The sequence below is a fragment of the Pseudorasbora parva genome, chromosome 7, assembly GCF_024679245.1.
Source record: "Pseudorasbora parva isolate DD20220531a chromosome 7, ASM2467924v1, whole genome shotgun sequence".
Taxonomy (NCBI): Eukaryota; Metazoa; Chordata; class Actinopteri; order Cypriniformes; family Gobionidae; genus Pseudorasbora; species Pseudorasbora parva.
Genome location: NC_090178.1, coordinates 5930835 through 5948888, shown reverse-complemented (window position 1 = coordinate 5948888; position 18054 = coordinate 5930835). Strand labels below are relative to the sequence as shown.

Genomic DNA, 18054 nt, shown 5'->3' with positions numbered 1-18054 from the left:
CCTCGCCAACCACATTAACCCTGAGAACAAGATATGCCTCATATTTTCTGTATTTAGCTTTGAATGACCAGCACCTGCCTGGGATGTCTGTGAGACATGTCTGTCTACTGCTTTTCTCATCTTTTATAAATCGATCCATCTTTCATGCGACGTCAGTTAACTTGGCAGTTGTTGTTTTTTTTTCCGCCTCCCCTGCAGTACCTCTGCGCCTCTGTCCTTAGGGGCACTTTGAGAACCACTGCATTACACCAGTAATAATAATGTAAATTACTAAAGGGTCTGTCAAAAAAATAAAAAAATAATAATATTATATATATATATTATATATATATATATATATAAATTATAATGACATTTTTTTTTTTAATTGGTTTGAATGAATAAATGACTCACTCAAAGACTTCACTTCTTTTATTACTGAATAAATCAGCGTTTTTGAATGATTGAGCAAAAATAGGCAGAGGCGGAACGTGGCCGGAGCTGAGGTAATGTAATGAATAACAGACAGCAGACAAACGGCAATCAACCTGTCACTGAAAGTGGCCAGGCCCTTAATTATGCTTAATATAATGTAAACTAATGAGTTATTTAAAAAAATAAAAAATAAATCAACAATTCAAGGTCCCAAAATTGACCCATTCTTCATGCTAAAGCTTCACGTCTTATTTACTGTATCCATTTTTGCTCCTTTGCTCATTTTTTGGGGGTCAAGGTTATAAAAACATAGTTATGTGTTTTTTAGCTTGCTTTCTGCACACCTTGTCACATATCAGCTTTTAGACATTGTTCTGTTTTTTTTGTAATAAGTCTGAAATGACGAGGCAGCCTCACGCAATACAAAGTCAATGGAGAGCGCTGGATTGTTACCCCCCTGGTGTGGGCATGGCCTACATACGCTCGGTCTCTATTGGCTTCAAGAAAAACTGGGGGATGTTTCTGCTTGGGATCTGACCTTTGACATAGACGAAATCACTGTGCTCGACGGATCCGTCCCAGGTGCGCAGGCGGATGGTGTACAGGCCTTCGTGTTCCTTGTGCACCCGCTTCAGGGTGAGACTGGCAGATCGCAGGCCCGTCTGCAGCTCCACACGACTCGACTGACGCACGGCCTGTCCTGATCACAAAGGAAGTCACTTTGAATAAAAGCAGCTGCTTTGACAGGTCAACATGCATAAAAAGTATGATATTAAAGATTTAAAAGATATAAAATAGTGTCTCACCATCTCTGTACCAGGTCACATCCTGCTGGAATGGCAGTAAAGCTGAAGAGAAGCTACACTGCAGCACCAAGTTTTCACCCTCTTTCACAAATGTTGGAGGAAAGGTGGAGGCCAGCTTAGCATCCGGCTCAGGAACTGGGACTAGGACTGAAAAGAACAGGAAAAGAGGAAGTTAGCAAAATTATGTTCCTCATACTTTCATTATTTAATTCAGTGTTTAAAACACATTCCCAGTTATGTAGTTGTACTGTATACACAAGACCTTAAATAATCACCCGCCAAACATCAAATGCGAGTAAAAATCGGTGTTGGTGAGTATATGAAACCGTGTCAATCGCCCGTTGGCTGGTAACATTTTTCATCAAGTTCTAACAATGCAAAAATGTAAGAACATCAACGTGAACACACTTGGGACAGTTGACTAGATAGTGGTGCATCATGAAAGTTTAAGCCTTGCTAATTTTTATATTCAAGCTCAAGACGCGAAAGGAAACTAAATTGGTTACTCGCTAATAATTTTCTGTGTGCAAACATTGAAGCATGTGCCCAGGAGTTCTCTTTCATGTCTTTAACAGACATATTCAAACTAAATTATGTCAAAATGTCAGTCGTGTCTTAGAGTGTAAACAGTTGAGAAATAAAATGCATGTGTATCAGTATATTGAAAATGTGCATTTGAACTTAAAGGGACAGTAGCTCTGTGTTTTTAAAGGTGGGGTGAAACACTCAGTTTCAGTCAATCTCATGTCAATCTTGAGTACCTATAGAGTAGTATTGCATCCTTCATATCTCCAAAAAGTCTTTAGTTTTATTATATTTATAAAAGAAATATGGGCTGTACCGAGTCTTTCCGGAAAAAGACGAGTGCCTGGAGGCGTATCGTGTGGGCGGAGCTAAAGAATAACGAATGCGCAAAGCGGTGACATCCTCAAACGTGGAGAAGCCCATCGTTATCGAGCTCAGCTAATAGATATGATCCAGAATCAAATCTGAGGCTGAAATAAATTGAACAGGAAAAACAGCAGCAGCAGGACGCCCGTCTCTGTGGTATGTACTGTATTTAGTGGCCTGTCAACATTTGTGTGTCTTTACTCTATCCTCACAGTTTATGAGGACATGATTCGGTTTATGGACTATTCGCCTTATTCACCTGGCGGCCATTTTGAAAACTCTAACGCCGTTGTGGGGTACACAAACCCGGAAGCTGGACTCCGATACAGTACTAATCAGTAGCAGCATTCTGTGTCACTCACTTTCTGCCTGCTGTGTGTAACAAAATCATGTAATGCATCACTGATAATATGTTTTCACTGATAATATGTAATAAGTTTTCATTTGTTAATGTTTTTTAATTTTCCTCCTAATGTAATTTCTAATGTTCTGCCCTTTTCTGGTACGTTTTTCCATACTTACAATATACAAGCAGGCCATTTGTATTCCTCCATACCAATAAATGTACATAGTTACCATTTACAAACCTAGACCAGTATGCCTATCAATGTTTTTGAATGACTTATTTCTTTCTGATGTTCAGTTGTAAAGTTATGAAAGACATCATCCATGTGTCATAAAATTGTACTTTATTCTTTAGATAAATGGACATTTTATTTTACACATATGAAGATCCAGTAGCTTATACATACACATATCTCCCACATGTAAATTACCTGTATCAACTATAATACTGATCTGCCCACGTTGACACTATATGATAGATTAAAATAAGTTGATAACATCACCGTTTTCTCCAGAATGACTGCAGCCGAATCAAATTTTGTTGCAATATTGTCCTGTTTACACCGTGAAGCTGCTTTGGAACAATCGGTATTGTAAAAGCGCTAAATAAAGCTGAGTTGACATGTCCCAGTCTTGCTATTGCTTGAGTCTTTCGAACTCCGTCTGTAGTAAAATGCAGAAATTACGACCAGGATCCCTTCTGATATTTTTTTAAATCCACTCTCCATGTAATCCCTTATCCTCCGGAAAACGGTGAAAGGTTTGTCCTCTGTAGGATTTTTTCCTGAGTGACGAAGTGCAGTGAAACAGAATGCTGCTGCTGATTAGTACTGTATTGGAGTCCAGCTTCCGGGTTTGTGTACCCCACAACGGCGTTAGAGTTTTCAAAATGGCCGCCAGGTGAATAAGGCGAATTGTATGCGACTAAACCTTAGCAGTAGCAAGCAAAACGGTTTTGCACTTCAGACTAGTGTAACGTTATACAAACAATGGAGTCCATTAGCGCATTTGAATGACAAAGCACGCGATAGTGTCGTTTACTGATGTTTAATCACGCGACAACAGCACAGACATTTGAAGCAGTTTTACTCACCGGCTACTTCCAAAGCAGGACCGAAGCTTTATCGCTGGGACCGCTCCGTCAAAAACACACTTCTTTGTTTGTATGATTTGGTGAAGTCCTGACAGCAGTGACTTGCTGTGCTGAAACTTGATGTCACAGATAGGAATAAAGTGGAGTGCGGCGGGAGTGTATGGGCGTGCATTTCCTCTCTCGCTCTAGTCACACGCGCGCGCGCACCCTACCGGGAGAAGAGCCCGTACGGCCCATACAAGGACCTTCCGCTCTAGTAACGTCAAGCCGACCCATACTCAAAAAAAATTCTCTGAAACTTGTGAGAAACCGGAAGGAGTATTTTTGACACAGAAATACTCCATCAAACGTCCAACATTAGTTTTTGAAAATTTGTCTGTTTAGGATGGGAATCCAAGTCTTTAACAGTGTAAAAAGCTCAGTATGCATGAAACAGCATTTCACCCCCCCTTTAAAGGTTTAGTGTGTAGTATTTATGAGGATCTATAGAAATGCGACAGACAGAATATAATAAATATATCAATATTTTCAGAGGAGTATAAAGAAGTTAGTTAATGAACTGTTACGTTTTTATTACCTTAGAATGAAACCTTTCTATCTACACACACCGCGGGTCCCCTTACAGTCAAATTCGCCATTTTGCACCGCCATGTATCTACAGTAGCCCTAAACGGACAAACTTCTCTACAGAGTGCTAGTTACTCTCTGCTCTTTCCGACAACTATCCTTTTGTCCTATGTCAGCCACTGTAGCTTCTCTAAGTGCTCAAAAAGGAAGGGATGAGCGTTGGGGGAGCAATTCACAACCTCACCACTAGATGCTGCTAAAAATCACACACTGCACCTTTAATGTTAATCAAAACACATCAATAAATCAGCTTTTGAACAATGTTTACAGTTTGATAGTAAGCTATAAAAACAGTAGAGGAGAGTATTTACTATAAATTATTTATGTTTGAATAAACTTGTCATGAAGACAAATGTTTATTAGAATTACCTTATGTGCAACTGGGTTGTTTGTATACAACATTTCAGTTTTTATTTGAGCGTAACTATTATATCTGAAAATAAATAGCTCTGTTGTTACCAAATGAGAGGGTATCTGTAGATATCACCCTGAATATTCGGCTATCGGTATCTACAGAGAGATTTAATGTCAGTGCATTTCTAGTTAACACCTGAATTTTTCTGTGAATTTACAGTAAAAAAAACAAAAAACAAATCACCATCCCATTTCTCAGATATACACTACTTACACAACAAAATTAGGTTTTGTTCACACTGCACACTTCTACTTGTACTTGTAAAAGGAAAAAAGTCTTGCTGGAGTAGTTTCAACAGAAATCAAGTCATTAATGTTTCAATCCACTCGCTTTTAATTACATTTGTGAAGTGACAAGCAGTAGTACGTAGCTTTTGTTCATGTTCTTCATGCCTTTGGCAGGCAGTGAAAATGAATGCAAGAAGGGACTCAATTAAGGCATATGCTGTACGAGCGGGAGAAACCACAGAAGTGTAATGGAAAAATTGTTTCATTTTCTTTCGAGTTTCCATTCCTGGCAAATAGCACCGAAATCCATCCCAAGGACAAGGACAAATATTAGTGTAATGAGACAAATGCCACAGCCCAGCGTCACAGAGGGCCGATGTGACAACATTTGAGAAGACACGCTATTTGTTTAGCTATCGTCTTCGGTGACGGAAAAGGGAATTGAGGCGAGATGGAATTGGAAGTGATGTGTGCCGCTGTAATTCGACAACACGATTCTACGCTCACAAATGAATTGTGATGTTCTCTCATATCAGCAGAAGGGCTGTAATGGGAATTCAGATCTGTTTGAAAATGTCTTCGCTATATTGGGTGGAGTAATCGAGTCGTTTTTTGCTCTAAATGTGTGCCTCCCTGCAATAGTCCATGGCAAAGTGTCACTGCCACAATGCTAGGTTCAATGTCAATATATATAATTCTCAAGCATGCAATCATTTTTTAAATGATTTTGTCTCACCAAGGCTGTTTATTTGATCAAAAATACATTATAACGTTTGTAATATTACTACAATTTAAAAGAACTGTTTGTGTTTTAAAATAGAATTTATTCCTGTGATCAAAGCTCAATTTTCAGCATCATCTTTAGTCACACGATCGTTCACAAATCATTCTAATATGAAGATTTGCTACTCAAGAAACATTTATGATTACTATCAGTGTTATTGGAAGTGGAAACCATGAATATTTTTTTCAGAATTCTTTGATAAATAGAAAGTTCATAAAAACAGCATTTATTTAAAAAAGGAATTATTTGTTTGTCTGGCTATCACCAGACCAAGCTCAGTTTAAGATTGATCATTGGTCTGGGGAGTCTGCTCTGTATTTTCTACTGCACAAGAGGCGTGATCAACAGGCAGTGTTGGGGGTAACAAGTTACAAAGTAACGAATTACAGTAACGATATTACTTTTTTGAGTAACGAAGTAAAACATTACACTAAAAATATCGGTAACTACACTACTTTACTAGACTAAAGGAACGTTAGTTCGTGCGTTACCCAAGTCGTGTTTTCCTGTGTGTGAAGTTTTGTTTTGTTTACGTGTGTGCTTGTATGAGCACCATTGCCATAGAGACCGATTTGATTGACGTAGCTCCTGTTGCGAGAAGAGAGAGACAGACGTGGACAGTGGCGATCTTCACATTACTTTCACTTTAGATAAATATTTTCACTTTTCTACTGTCCAGTGATAATTTGGAAAGAAAACAGAATGTAAGCTTACATGTTAATATAGCAATGAATGCAACCTTAATTGCGTGGAGAGGGGCAATTAAATGCAACAATTGTTTTTTTATTCCATTGCGCTACTTTTCTTTAGTTTTTAATGTAAACATTACCAGACCGTTTGACTGTTGCTCTTGCATCTCTTCCATATGTTTGCATAGTATCATGCATGACGCGGCTTAGGCACTCAAGATGAAAAAATCTAATCTCTAGACTTGCATAACGCATTTTAACCGCAAAACCGCGACCTGTGAATGGCCCTACACTGATTAAGAGATAAACAGCGCATTTTTATTTCAGTGCTTTTATTTAAACAGTCAGCTTGCCTCATGCATTCAGTTTACTGCATCAACAACAAGCCAAAGAGGGCGTTTCAACTGAACTAGGCGTTGCATTTTAAACACTTCTACGTTACTTTCTAGCTCTGTCCATGTAATAAATGCACGTTCTTAAATGAGTTTTCAACGTTATCTTAAATAATTGTCCTTAAATCACATTTATTCTCTCTCTTAAACACAAAGTGACCTTTTTTTATATTTTTCATTGACCTTTTTGTGTGTGTGTGTGTGTGTGTGTGTGTGTGTGTGTGTGTGTGTGCGCGCCATGAATCTATTTAAGAGCTGGTTTTGTTCTCAGGACAAGAGTTGCTCTCATGTTTCCCAAAACCTGTGTTTTGAAACTTGTGTGTTGTCATTTTAAAATGACCCCATTATAGCCTCCTTTATCCTGTTGTTTGTGGATTTTACATGAGGCATATTTCTTTGTGCAGACAGGGATATTGTTCTTTCATATGGTTTTACGTGCCATTTTATAACATTTGTACAATAAGCACTGCTGACAGGCTAAGTGATGATAGGGCTATGATGTCTGTCCATGTAGGCCTACTCTAATTAAAACAACGGGAAAGTAAAGTAATAAGTAGTGAAGTTACTTTTCAAATGCAGTAACTAGTAAAGTAATCTCATTAAATTTTACAGAAGTAACTAGTAACTAATTACTTTTTTGGAGTAACTACCTCAACACTGTCAACAGGCATAATTCGAATGACTCATTACGCAATAATATGGTCCTTCAACCAATCAAATCACAACAAGAATCAGACCACAATAGGCGTGATCAACGGGCAACAACCCATCGCTTCTCTATCCGTCATCGTGATAAACCCGCCAATAGCACGCCACGTGGATAAGCAAGTCTGTGATTGGCTCCTGCTTAAGTGTAACAGAAGCAGTAGAAATGATTGTACAGGTTCCCAGACAAAGCTGCCAGGCGAAATCAAATCACCAGCAGATCAGGCTGGGTTTACCCAGTCTAATTGTTTGGATCATTATAAATGTTTTTTTTACTGTCTAAAGAACATTTATTAAAGAACATCTGTCTTTACTGTCTACTAAATCTTTACTGTCACTTTTGATTAATTTACTTAACAGCAGTGTAAAAGAATACACAAAACATTCTTCCCTCGGGTCATTTTGACCTGAAACTCTCTCTCTTTTTTAAATTGAGTTTTCATCGGATGAGACCTTCGGACTTTTATTGCACTTGAACCATGAACGAACACGAACACACACACACACACACACACACACACACACACACACACACACACACACACACACACACACACACACACACGAACACACACACAAACACACAAAGGAGTTTATGTGGTTTTAATAAAAAATGGTAACAAATTCTTCCCTTGCGAGTCAATTTGAAGCCCTCAGGAATAAATGCGAGGAATGCTTTAGTACACTTACGGTGCGGTCTGTTCACACTTGTAATTCGGTTTGTTTGCTCCGGACCAAAAAACAAAAAACATATAGCCCTGGTCCACTTAGCGCTCACACTGCCATTTTTAACAGCGAACCTAAAGTTACCGAACCAAAGGCATAGGGAGACAGTCACATCCTGATTTTTCGACTTATATGACGTATTTTATGCGTGTAAATATGGCATTATTTTTACCAGCTGAGAACTCACGAAGAGCTCATAAAATGTTCAAAACATTCAAAACAGCAGCAGGATTTCCTCCATTGCATGCAGAAACCAAAATCTCCTGCAAAAGAGACGGCAGTTCCGTTGTCTGTACGGACTAGAAGAACCAGGTATGCTTTTTGTGCGTTTTTTCTAGCATTTTCGAAACATGCTCGTCGGACCAAATATTGATGAGGCACTTTAGCTCCTCATTGCTCCGCGTTTGCCCTCTAACGTTAACGTTAATCATTTTGGTTGCATCTTGTTTTTGGCTCGTTTACATGTCTTTGGTCCGTGTTGCGTTCATATATCAATTAAACTGTCCGGTTTGGAGGCGGACCGAAACCTATGTTTTTAACGGTCTCGGTCTGCTTGTTTGGTGCGCACCAGGGTTCGGATAGCAGCTTTTACATATGTTCAAATGAAGCGCACTAACCAAGCAATTGCACCAGGATTCGTTTTAATCCTTAAAGAAATGCTCAAAATTACAACTAAAAAGGCTAAAACTTTACCAAAAATAATTGTATAATGTCTACATGTGTATCTGTATGCCTACTGTAGAGATAAACTCAAGAACTATAATTTGACACCCTGCGGAGTAGCTCATTTGTAAGGCCATCTAGTGACAAAAGTCACAAAAAAAATCATGTTATATTATTTATTTTTCCCCCACAAGAGGTCCGCAGAGACACCCAAATTGACCCAATGTGAGACATTTCAAGCTGATTTGAGCTGGGTCATGCATATATTAGAGTGTTATTCTGAATTTACAAAAGAATGTGCCTAAATTATAATTTAAATAGTAATTTATAGATAAAAAGGTTTAAAATATTTCAAAAGCGAGAGTATAATTTTACGGTTTCGGGTCATTTTGACCCACGAGGGAAGGATTAGTTACAGGATTTGAGGGAAGGAAATTTCAAAACGTATTCTAGACAAATCTGTGGTTCATACAAAAAATGTAACAAACTAGATTTCTATCTGTCAATCAACTGCATCAGAGAAAACGTTTTTGAAGACTTCCTGTTTATTATGTTCTGTTCACATGTTGGTGGTTTTACACCAGCGTAACTTTCTTCAAAGAGCCCAACCTGATAGCATTACTAGTTAAAATGCTCCAAAATGCCACCCATTTTTTGCATTATGATGAGCACAGGAACTTACGGGGAGTCCACGAGCGCTTCAGTTTTGCTTCTGCCGCTTCATGTGCTGCAAATGGAAAAATAAAGAATAAAAAAAAGAAACTTTCCTCTAATGATCTCAACAGCTCTTAGAAAGAATGAGACAAATATAACACTAATGATTGCACCAATAAAGATGTTTTGTCTGATAGCGATGGTAATAGATTCTATTATTTTGAGGAAAATTGTTTGCGTTGGTCTTTAGCACTGATCAATTCAATTGTAGCCTGAACCTTAAAGAAGTTAAGAAACATCTAAATAACCTGAGGAGCATCAACTCACAGTTCACTAGCAGTCTGGCGCAGGACGTCACCTCTCCCAGGGAACTTTTGGCTATGACCTTGTATTCTCCGGCATCTTCAGCAGAACATCTGACAAGAAAGAAAACTAAATGAGACAGCAGACAACTTTTACTGTTGAATTAAATAACATCCAGTTGTTCATTGAGCATTTTAATTGTATTGAACATTCACCCTTATTATATAAAGAAACTTATTTTGGTTATATATTTAAATCTTATATTAATATAAAGATGTTTATCAGATACTATAACTTGTTTTATCTTATTTTTGTTGTGATTTCAACATAAAAGTATTCAAATCAAAAAAGTAATGTTACTAGTGTGTCAAATTGATTAATCATGATTAATTGTTTACAGTCAACAAGATGAATTATTTTTATACATTAACATATTTGATACAGCATTTTTTGCATTTATTTTTGGTCATGACAGATCTGATATTCTATTTTTTAAATAATAGTTATAATATTCTATTTGTTATAATAATTAAATTATAATAATAATAATATTCTATTTCTAGTAGTATTTCTGTTCTGCATAAAACTGAAGAATATTTGGTAAATCCCTACTGTATTCTAAAACTTTTGCAGAGCTTAGGCTCATGTAATTTTTAAGATATATGAATATGCTTTTAAGTTTTTCTTGCCTCATGGTTTTACATTCTCTTAACAAGCAAAGCAATTCAACTTTAAATTAAATAAAATATTTGGGCAACAGATTAACAATATAAAGTCATTGACTGAACATATTTGTGTTCGGTGTAAGCACTGAAAATGTTAAGGTACCATTGTAGTAGTTTTGTGTGCATGTGAACGCCAACTCAACCGGGAAACACTTAATGGTAACGCATAAATGTGCATAACTAACGTAAATGAAGCAAGCCAGTATGCATAGGCCACGAAGTGTTGGCGAAATAACACATTAGTGGACCGGAGGGAATAATATAGATAAAACTTCTTGCACAAAATAAAATCAAGCACTTTCAAGGACCTGTAACATTAAGAAAGGTTAATAAATGCAGTAAAAACATATTGATCTTTGTTAGTTCATGTTAGTTAATGTTGACAAATGAGACCTTTTTATAAAGTGTTACCATAAAAAACTAGAATAGTATATCAAAGAAACACTCCACCGGCAAGATGTTGTGTGTGATTTTGTGTCTGAATTGACTCTGGGAAGCTGACAGAAATGTGTCTTGTGTACTTGTTCAAAATATGAATGGAACAAGTACACGTACACAGGTACAAGTACAAGTACAAGAGGTAACAAGTACAATAGGAACGGAACACCGACAAGAAGTAATTAGGTGGGGGTTTTTTTGGGATCACTTTTACTCGAGACATGCTAGCTGGCAACATAGGATTCCATTCATTATGCTAAGCTAAGCTAGCGGCAACCCTGCCAAACTAAAACAATGCATACAGTGAGACAAAATATGCATTTGCCCACATATCTAAATGTAGGAAAGAAGTTGAATAAGCACTGTTTCTAAAAACGGTGGAGTGTTCCTTTAATGATAGTAAAATAACATTGATTTAGTGTAAGTTTAATAAGGTTCACCTTCTGATCTCTAAAACATTGAGGCCGAACTTCTGCATCAGCTTGTAGTTCCACGGCAGGGATCCTCGGAGAGGAACATCATCCTTATACCTGTCGACAGATTCACACTCTGCTATGATGGACGTCTCTTTTTGGACATTTAGGCTCTTTTGTTTTCGTTGAGACTCTCACCATGTGATGCTGGGAATCGGGCAGCCCTCCACCGTACAGGAGAGTTTGACGTCCATGCCGGCCCACACCGCGTGCGGCCGCAGCGGGACGGGGAAGTCAGGAGCCTTCATGCTCAAATCCTCCACAAACTTCATGTGCACCGAAGCTTTCCTCTCGGCCTGTGTGTGAAAGTGATTTACTCACTCTGATGACTTTCAAATCATAAGAGAGATACTCTTATATAATTTTTATTAATATTTAAAATTAGTTTTAATATTTTTGTTGTTGTTTTGTAATATTTTAGTAGCTTTATTTTAAAATATATCTATAGATTTGATTAACTTTTATTTAAGTTTTAATTATTTTAGCACAAGTTAAACTCAAATAAAATTAGAAATGTTGCCCTGGCAACTAGCTAAAATAATATTAAAATGTTTTTTAAATATTTTCTTTTCTTTTAGTTAACATCTATAAACAGGTCCTACGGACTAATTTACTGTGCTCTCAATATAGTGAAAAAAGTTATTTTCTGTAGGAGTTTGAAACAGCGTGAGGATGTGTAAATGAAGCTAGAAATTTCATTTTGGGAGAAATTATTCCTTTAAAGCTAAAAAAACGGAAGCATGCATGTGTCTTGAGAGGTGCAGAGCGCTCTGATTGTTGTGTTTTTAACGCTCTTCTCTCAGTGTGTGAGTGTTTGGTGAGTCGATCACTCACCTCCCGGCGCAGCGCGAATCGATCCACGCGCTCACGGATGACATGCTGGTTCCTGATCACCCCGATCTCCAGTTTCTCAGCCTCGTTGCCGAATTGAGTCCACTGGTCCCTCTCATGCAGCTCGTCGCTTGACATGGTCTCTCTCAAGGCCTCCCTGAGGTCAAAGGTCAGAAAAAGTCTTGTTTGCAAGATACTTATGTAGAATAAAACAGCTTTTCAAGGCCACTTATATAAGTGGAGTAAACTAGTGTTTGAGATATACTAGTGTGTGTGTGTGTGTATAATATATATATATATATATATATATATATATATAGTTTTTCTATTTATTTATTTGTTTGTTTTAATAATTTTGTGGCATTTTTATTTTTTATATATACATATAAAGTTATTTTCTTCCAGTTTTAGTTAATCAAGTTAAACTAAATACAAATTATAAATGTTTTCATTTGGTAACTAGATGAAATAAAATAATTTTAAATTCAGAAACCCTTGTTATTAGCAATTGAATGATTGATAATGGCAGTCAAAAAATGAAAAATGTACGTCCTTCCCACAGCCTGTTGGTTGTAATTTGATGCAACAGTATTAAAATACACAAAGTAGCCTGTAGTGTAAAGTGTACATAAATTAAAATATCAAAAACGTTGCAGGGTTTACGATGCTGATGACGCGTCATCACAGCACTCATACACACGCAGCATACAACAGAATGAACGCGAGTCAATGCCCCCATACTCTTTTTTAATCTTCCCTCGGGGGTAAAAAGAAATAGGACATACCTTTGTAGAGATATACTGTAAACAAACATCGCGACGATGAATGTGTAAATGGTGTATATGTGCTGCGCGCTTCTTTTTTTCTTCTTCTACTCACTCAATAACAAAATAAACATACAACAAAAATTACAGTGGTAAAAAAACTGCAGTAAATAAAGCATCTGATCAATGCCATGAGGAAGTGTTTGCACCAGCTCTGCGATTCACCGGGATCACGTCGACAGATGAGGTAATTAACGTTAACTCTTTCTCCGCCATTGATTGACGGAAACTGTTTCCACTGTTATACTGTAGGGGGCGCTACTAAATTAATAAAATATTACCAAAGCTAGTTATATATATGAACATACATAATAAACATAAAATAGAGGAAAATATTACAACATAAATAAACAGTATAACAAATGAAAACATTTAATACCACAGTGTTTAAACACACACACACATACAGTGGAGAGTAGGGAAACACTGAGATCAGACAAAATACACACATTACACACACATTCACCCGCCGTCTCAGGCTGTGGCACATACACACATATCTCGCAGCCAGTGCGGCTGTCTGTCCCTCTCCTAATATATTACCTTTATTTGTTCAACTTCAGACATGGCTGTCCAGTTCTTTAATAATATTAGTATTGAATTTGTTTAAGTAGACGTCTCTTATGGAAATGTATTTGTGATGGTGAAGGAAGAAGTGCATCTCTATTACGCTATTACACATCTTCTGAAAGAGTACAGAATCTCCTTTTCAAACACAGACGTAGAAGCTGTGCATATGTAAAATAATGCAACCATCAAAATATATAAATAAATATAAAAAGCATATAAATCAAAACTGCCTAATGTTACTGAGTGAAAGCTTCGGGGTGTTGATGGACTCATCCGTGCTCTGATCATCGCTCTAAATCTGATCTGGAGGTAGTATTTGACAAAAACATGATTATTTCAGCTTTTTGTTTAGCTTTGTTTGAAATGTTTAGCTTTTTAATGAAAAAAAGTATATTTTCTTACCCACATTTAAGTGTTGATAAAATAAGAATGCATGAAGCTAGAATAAAACGTGTTTTGTTTGTTTGTTGAAAAGCAGTGTCAGTTCTTTCTTTTGATATATTGCATGCTCAGGTGGAACAAAATATTCTGTTTGATATTCTAGTCATGAAAGGTTACCTAGTTCTCTAGTCATGAAACTTTTGTGAAAATTATCAAAAATGCTGGCGGTGCTTCCCAATTATAAAAAAACACGAGTTAAAATTACACTGTTATGATAGTTTGATTATAAAGTATATTTAAAACTACAGACTATATAGATCTGGCTGTCTGAGACTATAGTTTGAATCAATCCCTTTTCGTTGCACATTACAGTTACAGTATAGAATGCCTCTTTTGGCATCATCCTGAACATTGTATAAGCATTTGTGTCACGTGTCAGGATAGAACGAGAGCCGTTTAAATCTCACATGCTTTATATTTTCACATATAAATCGCCACACACTTCACAGACAACCTGGAAATCAGAGAAGAACTCTTTTTTTAGATTTTAGTCACAAGCTGCACACACAAAATAAAAAGTAAGGTTGAAGTTTATTTTATTTTAGTTAAAGGTATAGTTCACCCAAAAATGAAAATTATCCCATGATTAACTTACCCTCAAGTCATCCTAGGTGTATATGGCTTTCTTCTTTCAGATGAATACAATCTGAGTTACATTAAAAAAATGTCCTGGCTCTTCCAAGCTTTATAATCGCAGCCCAAAATTTGAAAAAGTGCATCCATCCATTATAAAAGTGCTCCACATTGAAAATATCCATACTTAAAGGGTTAGTTCACACAAAAATGAAATGCATGTCATTACCCATAAGACCTCCGTTCATCTTCGGAACATAGTTTAAGATATTTTATATTTAGTCTGAGAGTTTTTCTGTTCCTTCATGAAAGTGAATGCACACTATACTGTCCATGCCCAGAAAGGGAATACAAACATCATCAAAGTAGTGCATATGTGACATCAATTAGTTCATTAGAATCTCTTGAAGCATCGAAAATACATTTTGGTCCAAAAATAACAAAAACTACGACTTTATTCAGCATTGTCTTCTCTTCCCTGTTTGTGTTCAATCCTCAAATAAAGATTCAAACGGTCATGAATCAGCGTATTGATTCATGATTCGGATCGTTAATGTCACGAGATTTCAGCAGTTTGACACGCGATCCGAATACAATTCATGATTCATGAATCCAAATCCGAATCCAATTCATGATCGTGTGTCAAACTGCTGAAATCACGTGACATTAACGATCCGAAGACAATGCTGAATAAAGTCGTAGTTTTTGTTATTTTTGGACCGAAATGTATTTTCGATGCTTCAAGAGATTCTAATTAACCCACTGATGTCTCATATGGACTACTGATGATGTTTTTATTCCCTTTATGGACATGGACAGTATAGTGTGCATACACTTAGATACGCTGTCGGACTAAATAAAAAATATCTTAAACTGTGTTCTGAAGATGAACAGAGGTCTTACGGGTGAGGAACGACATTAGGGTGAGTCATTAATGACATAGATTTAATTTTTGGGTGAACTAACCCTTTAACACGTTATAAAGTAAAATATCTAGCTTCCAGCAGACCTTCTGTATACAGCTTATGCAGAAAGTGTAACACCTCATAATTCAAAACACTGATTTACGTCCAATGTCATTGTCGTGCCAGTTACACTTTTTTGTATGTTGAATACAGAAAGCGGTCTATTAAAGGTAAAAAATAAAATAAGGTGTTTTACATTATAACGTGTAAAAAAAAAATAAAAAAAAAAAATAAAATTATATATATATATATATATATATATATATATATATATATATATATATATATATATATATATATATATATATATATATATATATATATATATATATATATATATATATATATATATATATATATGTATTTCTTACAAAAACCCATCGATTCACTTCAGAAGGCCTTTAATAACCACCGGAGCTGTGTGGAGCACTTTTATAATGGATGGATACACTCTTTTGGGCTTGAAAGAAGAAAGCCATATACAGCTAGAATGGTTTGAGGGTGAGTAAATCATGGGCTAATTTTCATTTTTAGGTGAACTATCCCTTTAATGTTTTATTTATTTCAAGTAGCAATTTATTTATGGTTTTAGTTTCATTTAACTATAATAACCCTGGAGTTTAAACCAGTTTGTCAAAAGCACTATTAAAACTTTTTATGAAAGGTTGCAAAAGCAACTAAGGATGATTTGAATGGCGTGAACTTTCACTGAAGTCAGAATTCATTTGAAGAGGTGCACAACGCCCATGACATTTAACTGGCTGTCATGTCAGCGCTTTAGAGGAGGTCAGCAGAAACGCTGGCCGAGCATCATGCTATGAATCCAGATAGCAGATGAGCCTGGCAGGAGACAAATAAAAATGCCAGTTATCCTCAGGGTCGATATCAGGTGGTTTAAAATGTCTGAGTGCAATTAGAAGTTGCCATTCTTCGCTTTGACACTTTGCTTTGGATGTCTTTAGTACATCGCCGCCGTCAGACTGACGCAAATGAATGCACTTATGTAGAGAGAGTCAAATAGGGACGTTTCTGATGTGAAAAACGCCATAATGGTCCAACTTATTTACACATGAATGAGAAAAGGATTATTCCAGATTTAGAGGGAGAGAGAAAAACCAAGAGTCTCAGACAACGTTCCCTCTCATTTTTGCACTTTTATTATTTCTATTCAGCAGATCATTATATAATCCTGATTAAACCTTGAAATAAACAGATTTAGGGGGGATTTTCTACACAAATATTCAGTGCATTACTTCTGAGTAATCTAATGTCACTGATCATGTGATTCTTTGTACAGCTCAAGATGCTTTTGGATCCTGGAGAAAACCATCATCAGGTTTCGGTTATCGCTTTATTGTTTATTGCTTCTTACTGCTGGCATTAAGAGATGCACATAACATTTTAAAATACATTAAAACAATTCTTAAATTATGAAAGAATGTAAAACTGAAGCATTTAGACTTCTTAACCCCTCTGAATATCAGTGTTTTTATTGTTGACCAAAACTAAAACTGATTTTTTTTTAAATTCAGTAAGAAAAATAAAGCTTCAATCAAATATAAAAATCAGATGAAAAACTTAAACTTGAAAAGTGAAAATAAAATGAGAAATGTTGTATTTGAAACTAACTGAAATAAAATAGGTTTAAGTACTAAAATGACTAAAACTGAAATAAAATTATTAGCTAGAAATATAGAAAAAAGTAGGCTACTACAACTTTAGGACGATAGTTAATACTGTAAATATTGGTTAAGTTTGAGGTTATTATTACTTTTTTCCATTTTGATGTGTTTAAAAAAAAATTATGTTGAGATCACAACAAAAATAAGAAAACGAGAGAAAATAAAAATTATATTACAAGATATAAATATAATACCCTAATAAATATTAATTAATAAATACAATTTACAATAAAAATAATGGATGAACAAGAAAAAAATATATTATCTGTAAGTTACTCATCTTTATATTAATATAAGATATAAAAATAATACAATAAATAATAATAAATACATTCGGCATAACTACTGAAGTCTTCAGTGTCACATGATCCTTCTTAAATCACTTTGTCAGTTTAATACATCCTTGTTTAATAAAAGTATTCATATATATATATACACACACTTTTGAATGGTAGTGTATATTGCTACAAAAGATTCATGTTTTAAATAAATACAGTTTTTTTATTCATCAAAGAATCCTGAAATTGATATAAAATATTAAGCAGCACAACTGTTTCCAACATTGAGAGAGAGAGAGAGAGAGAGAGAGAGAGAGAGACAGACAGACAGACAGACAGACAGACAGACAGACAGATAGATAGACAGATAGAACAGATGAGATGGATGAATGGATAGATGGATGGATGGATAGATGGATGGATAGATGGATAGATGGATAGATGGATGGATAGACAGACAGACAGACAGACAGACAGACAGATAGATAGATAGATAGATAGATAGATAGATAGATAGATA

The 18054-nt window shown here is 35.9% G+C and overlaps 1 protein-coding gene across 4 annotated transcripts in view; it reads right to left on the bottom strand.

Moving 5' to 3' along the window:
* Positions 1–18054, bottom strand: part of myom3 (myomesin 3) — a 125641-nt gene that overhangs the window by 63390 nt on the left and 44197 nt on the right. For all 4 annotated transcript variants that reach the window (XM_067447848.1, XM_067447846.1, XM_067447849.1 and 1 more), the window contains exons 5-11: positions 12205–12358; positions 11509–11666; positions 11338–11427; positions 9759–9847; positions 9460–9504; positions 1221–1367; positions 953–1114 (exon numbers count right to left, since the gene is read on the bottom strand). In XM_067447848.1, the coding sequence (XP_067303949.1) occupies positions 953–1114; positions 1221–1367; positions 9460–9504; positions 9759–9847; positions 11338–11427; positions 11509–11666; positions 12205–12358 (845 nt within the window). The remainder of the gene's footprint in view (positions 1–952; positions 1115–1220; positions 1368–9459; positions 9505–9758; positions 9848–11337; positions 11428–11508; positions 11667–12204; positions 12359–18054) is intronic.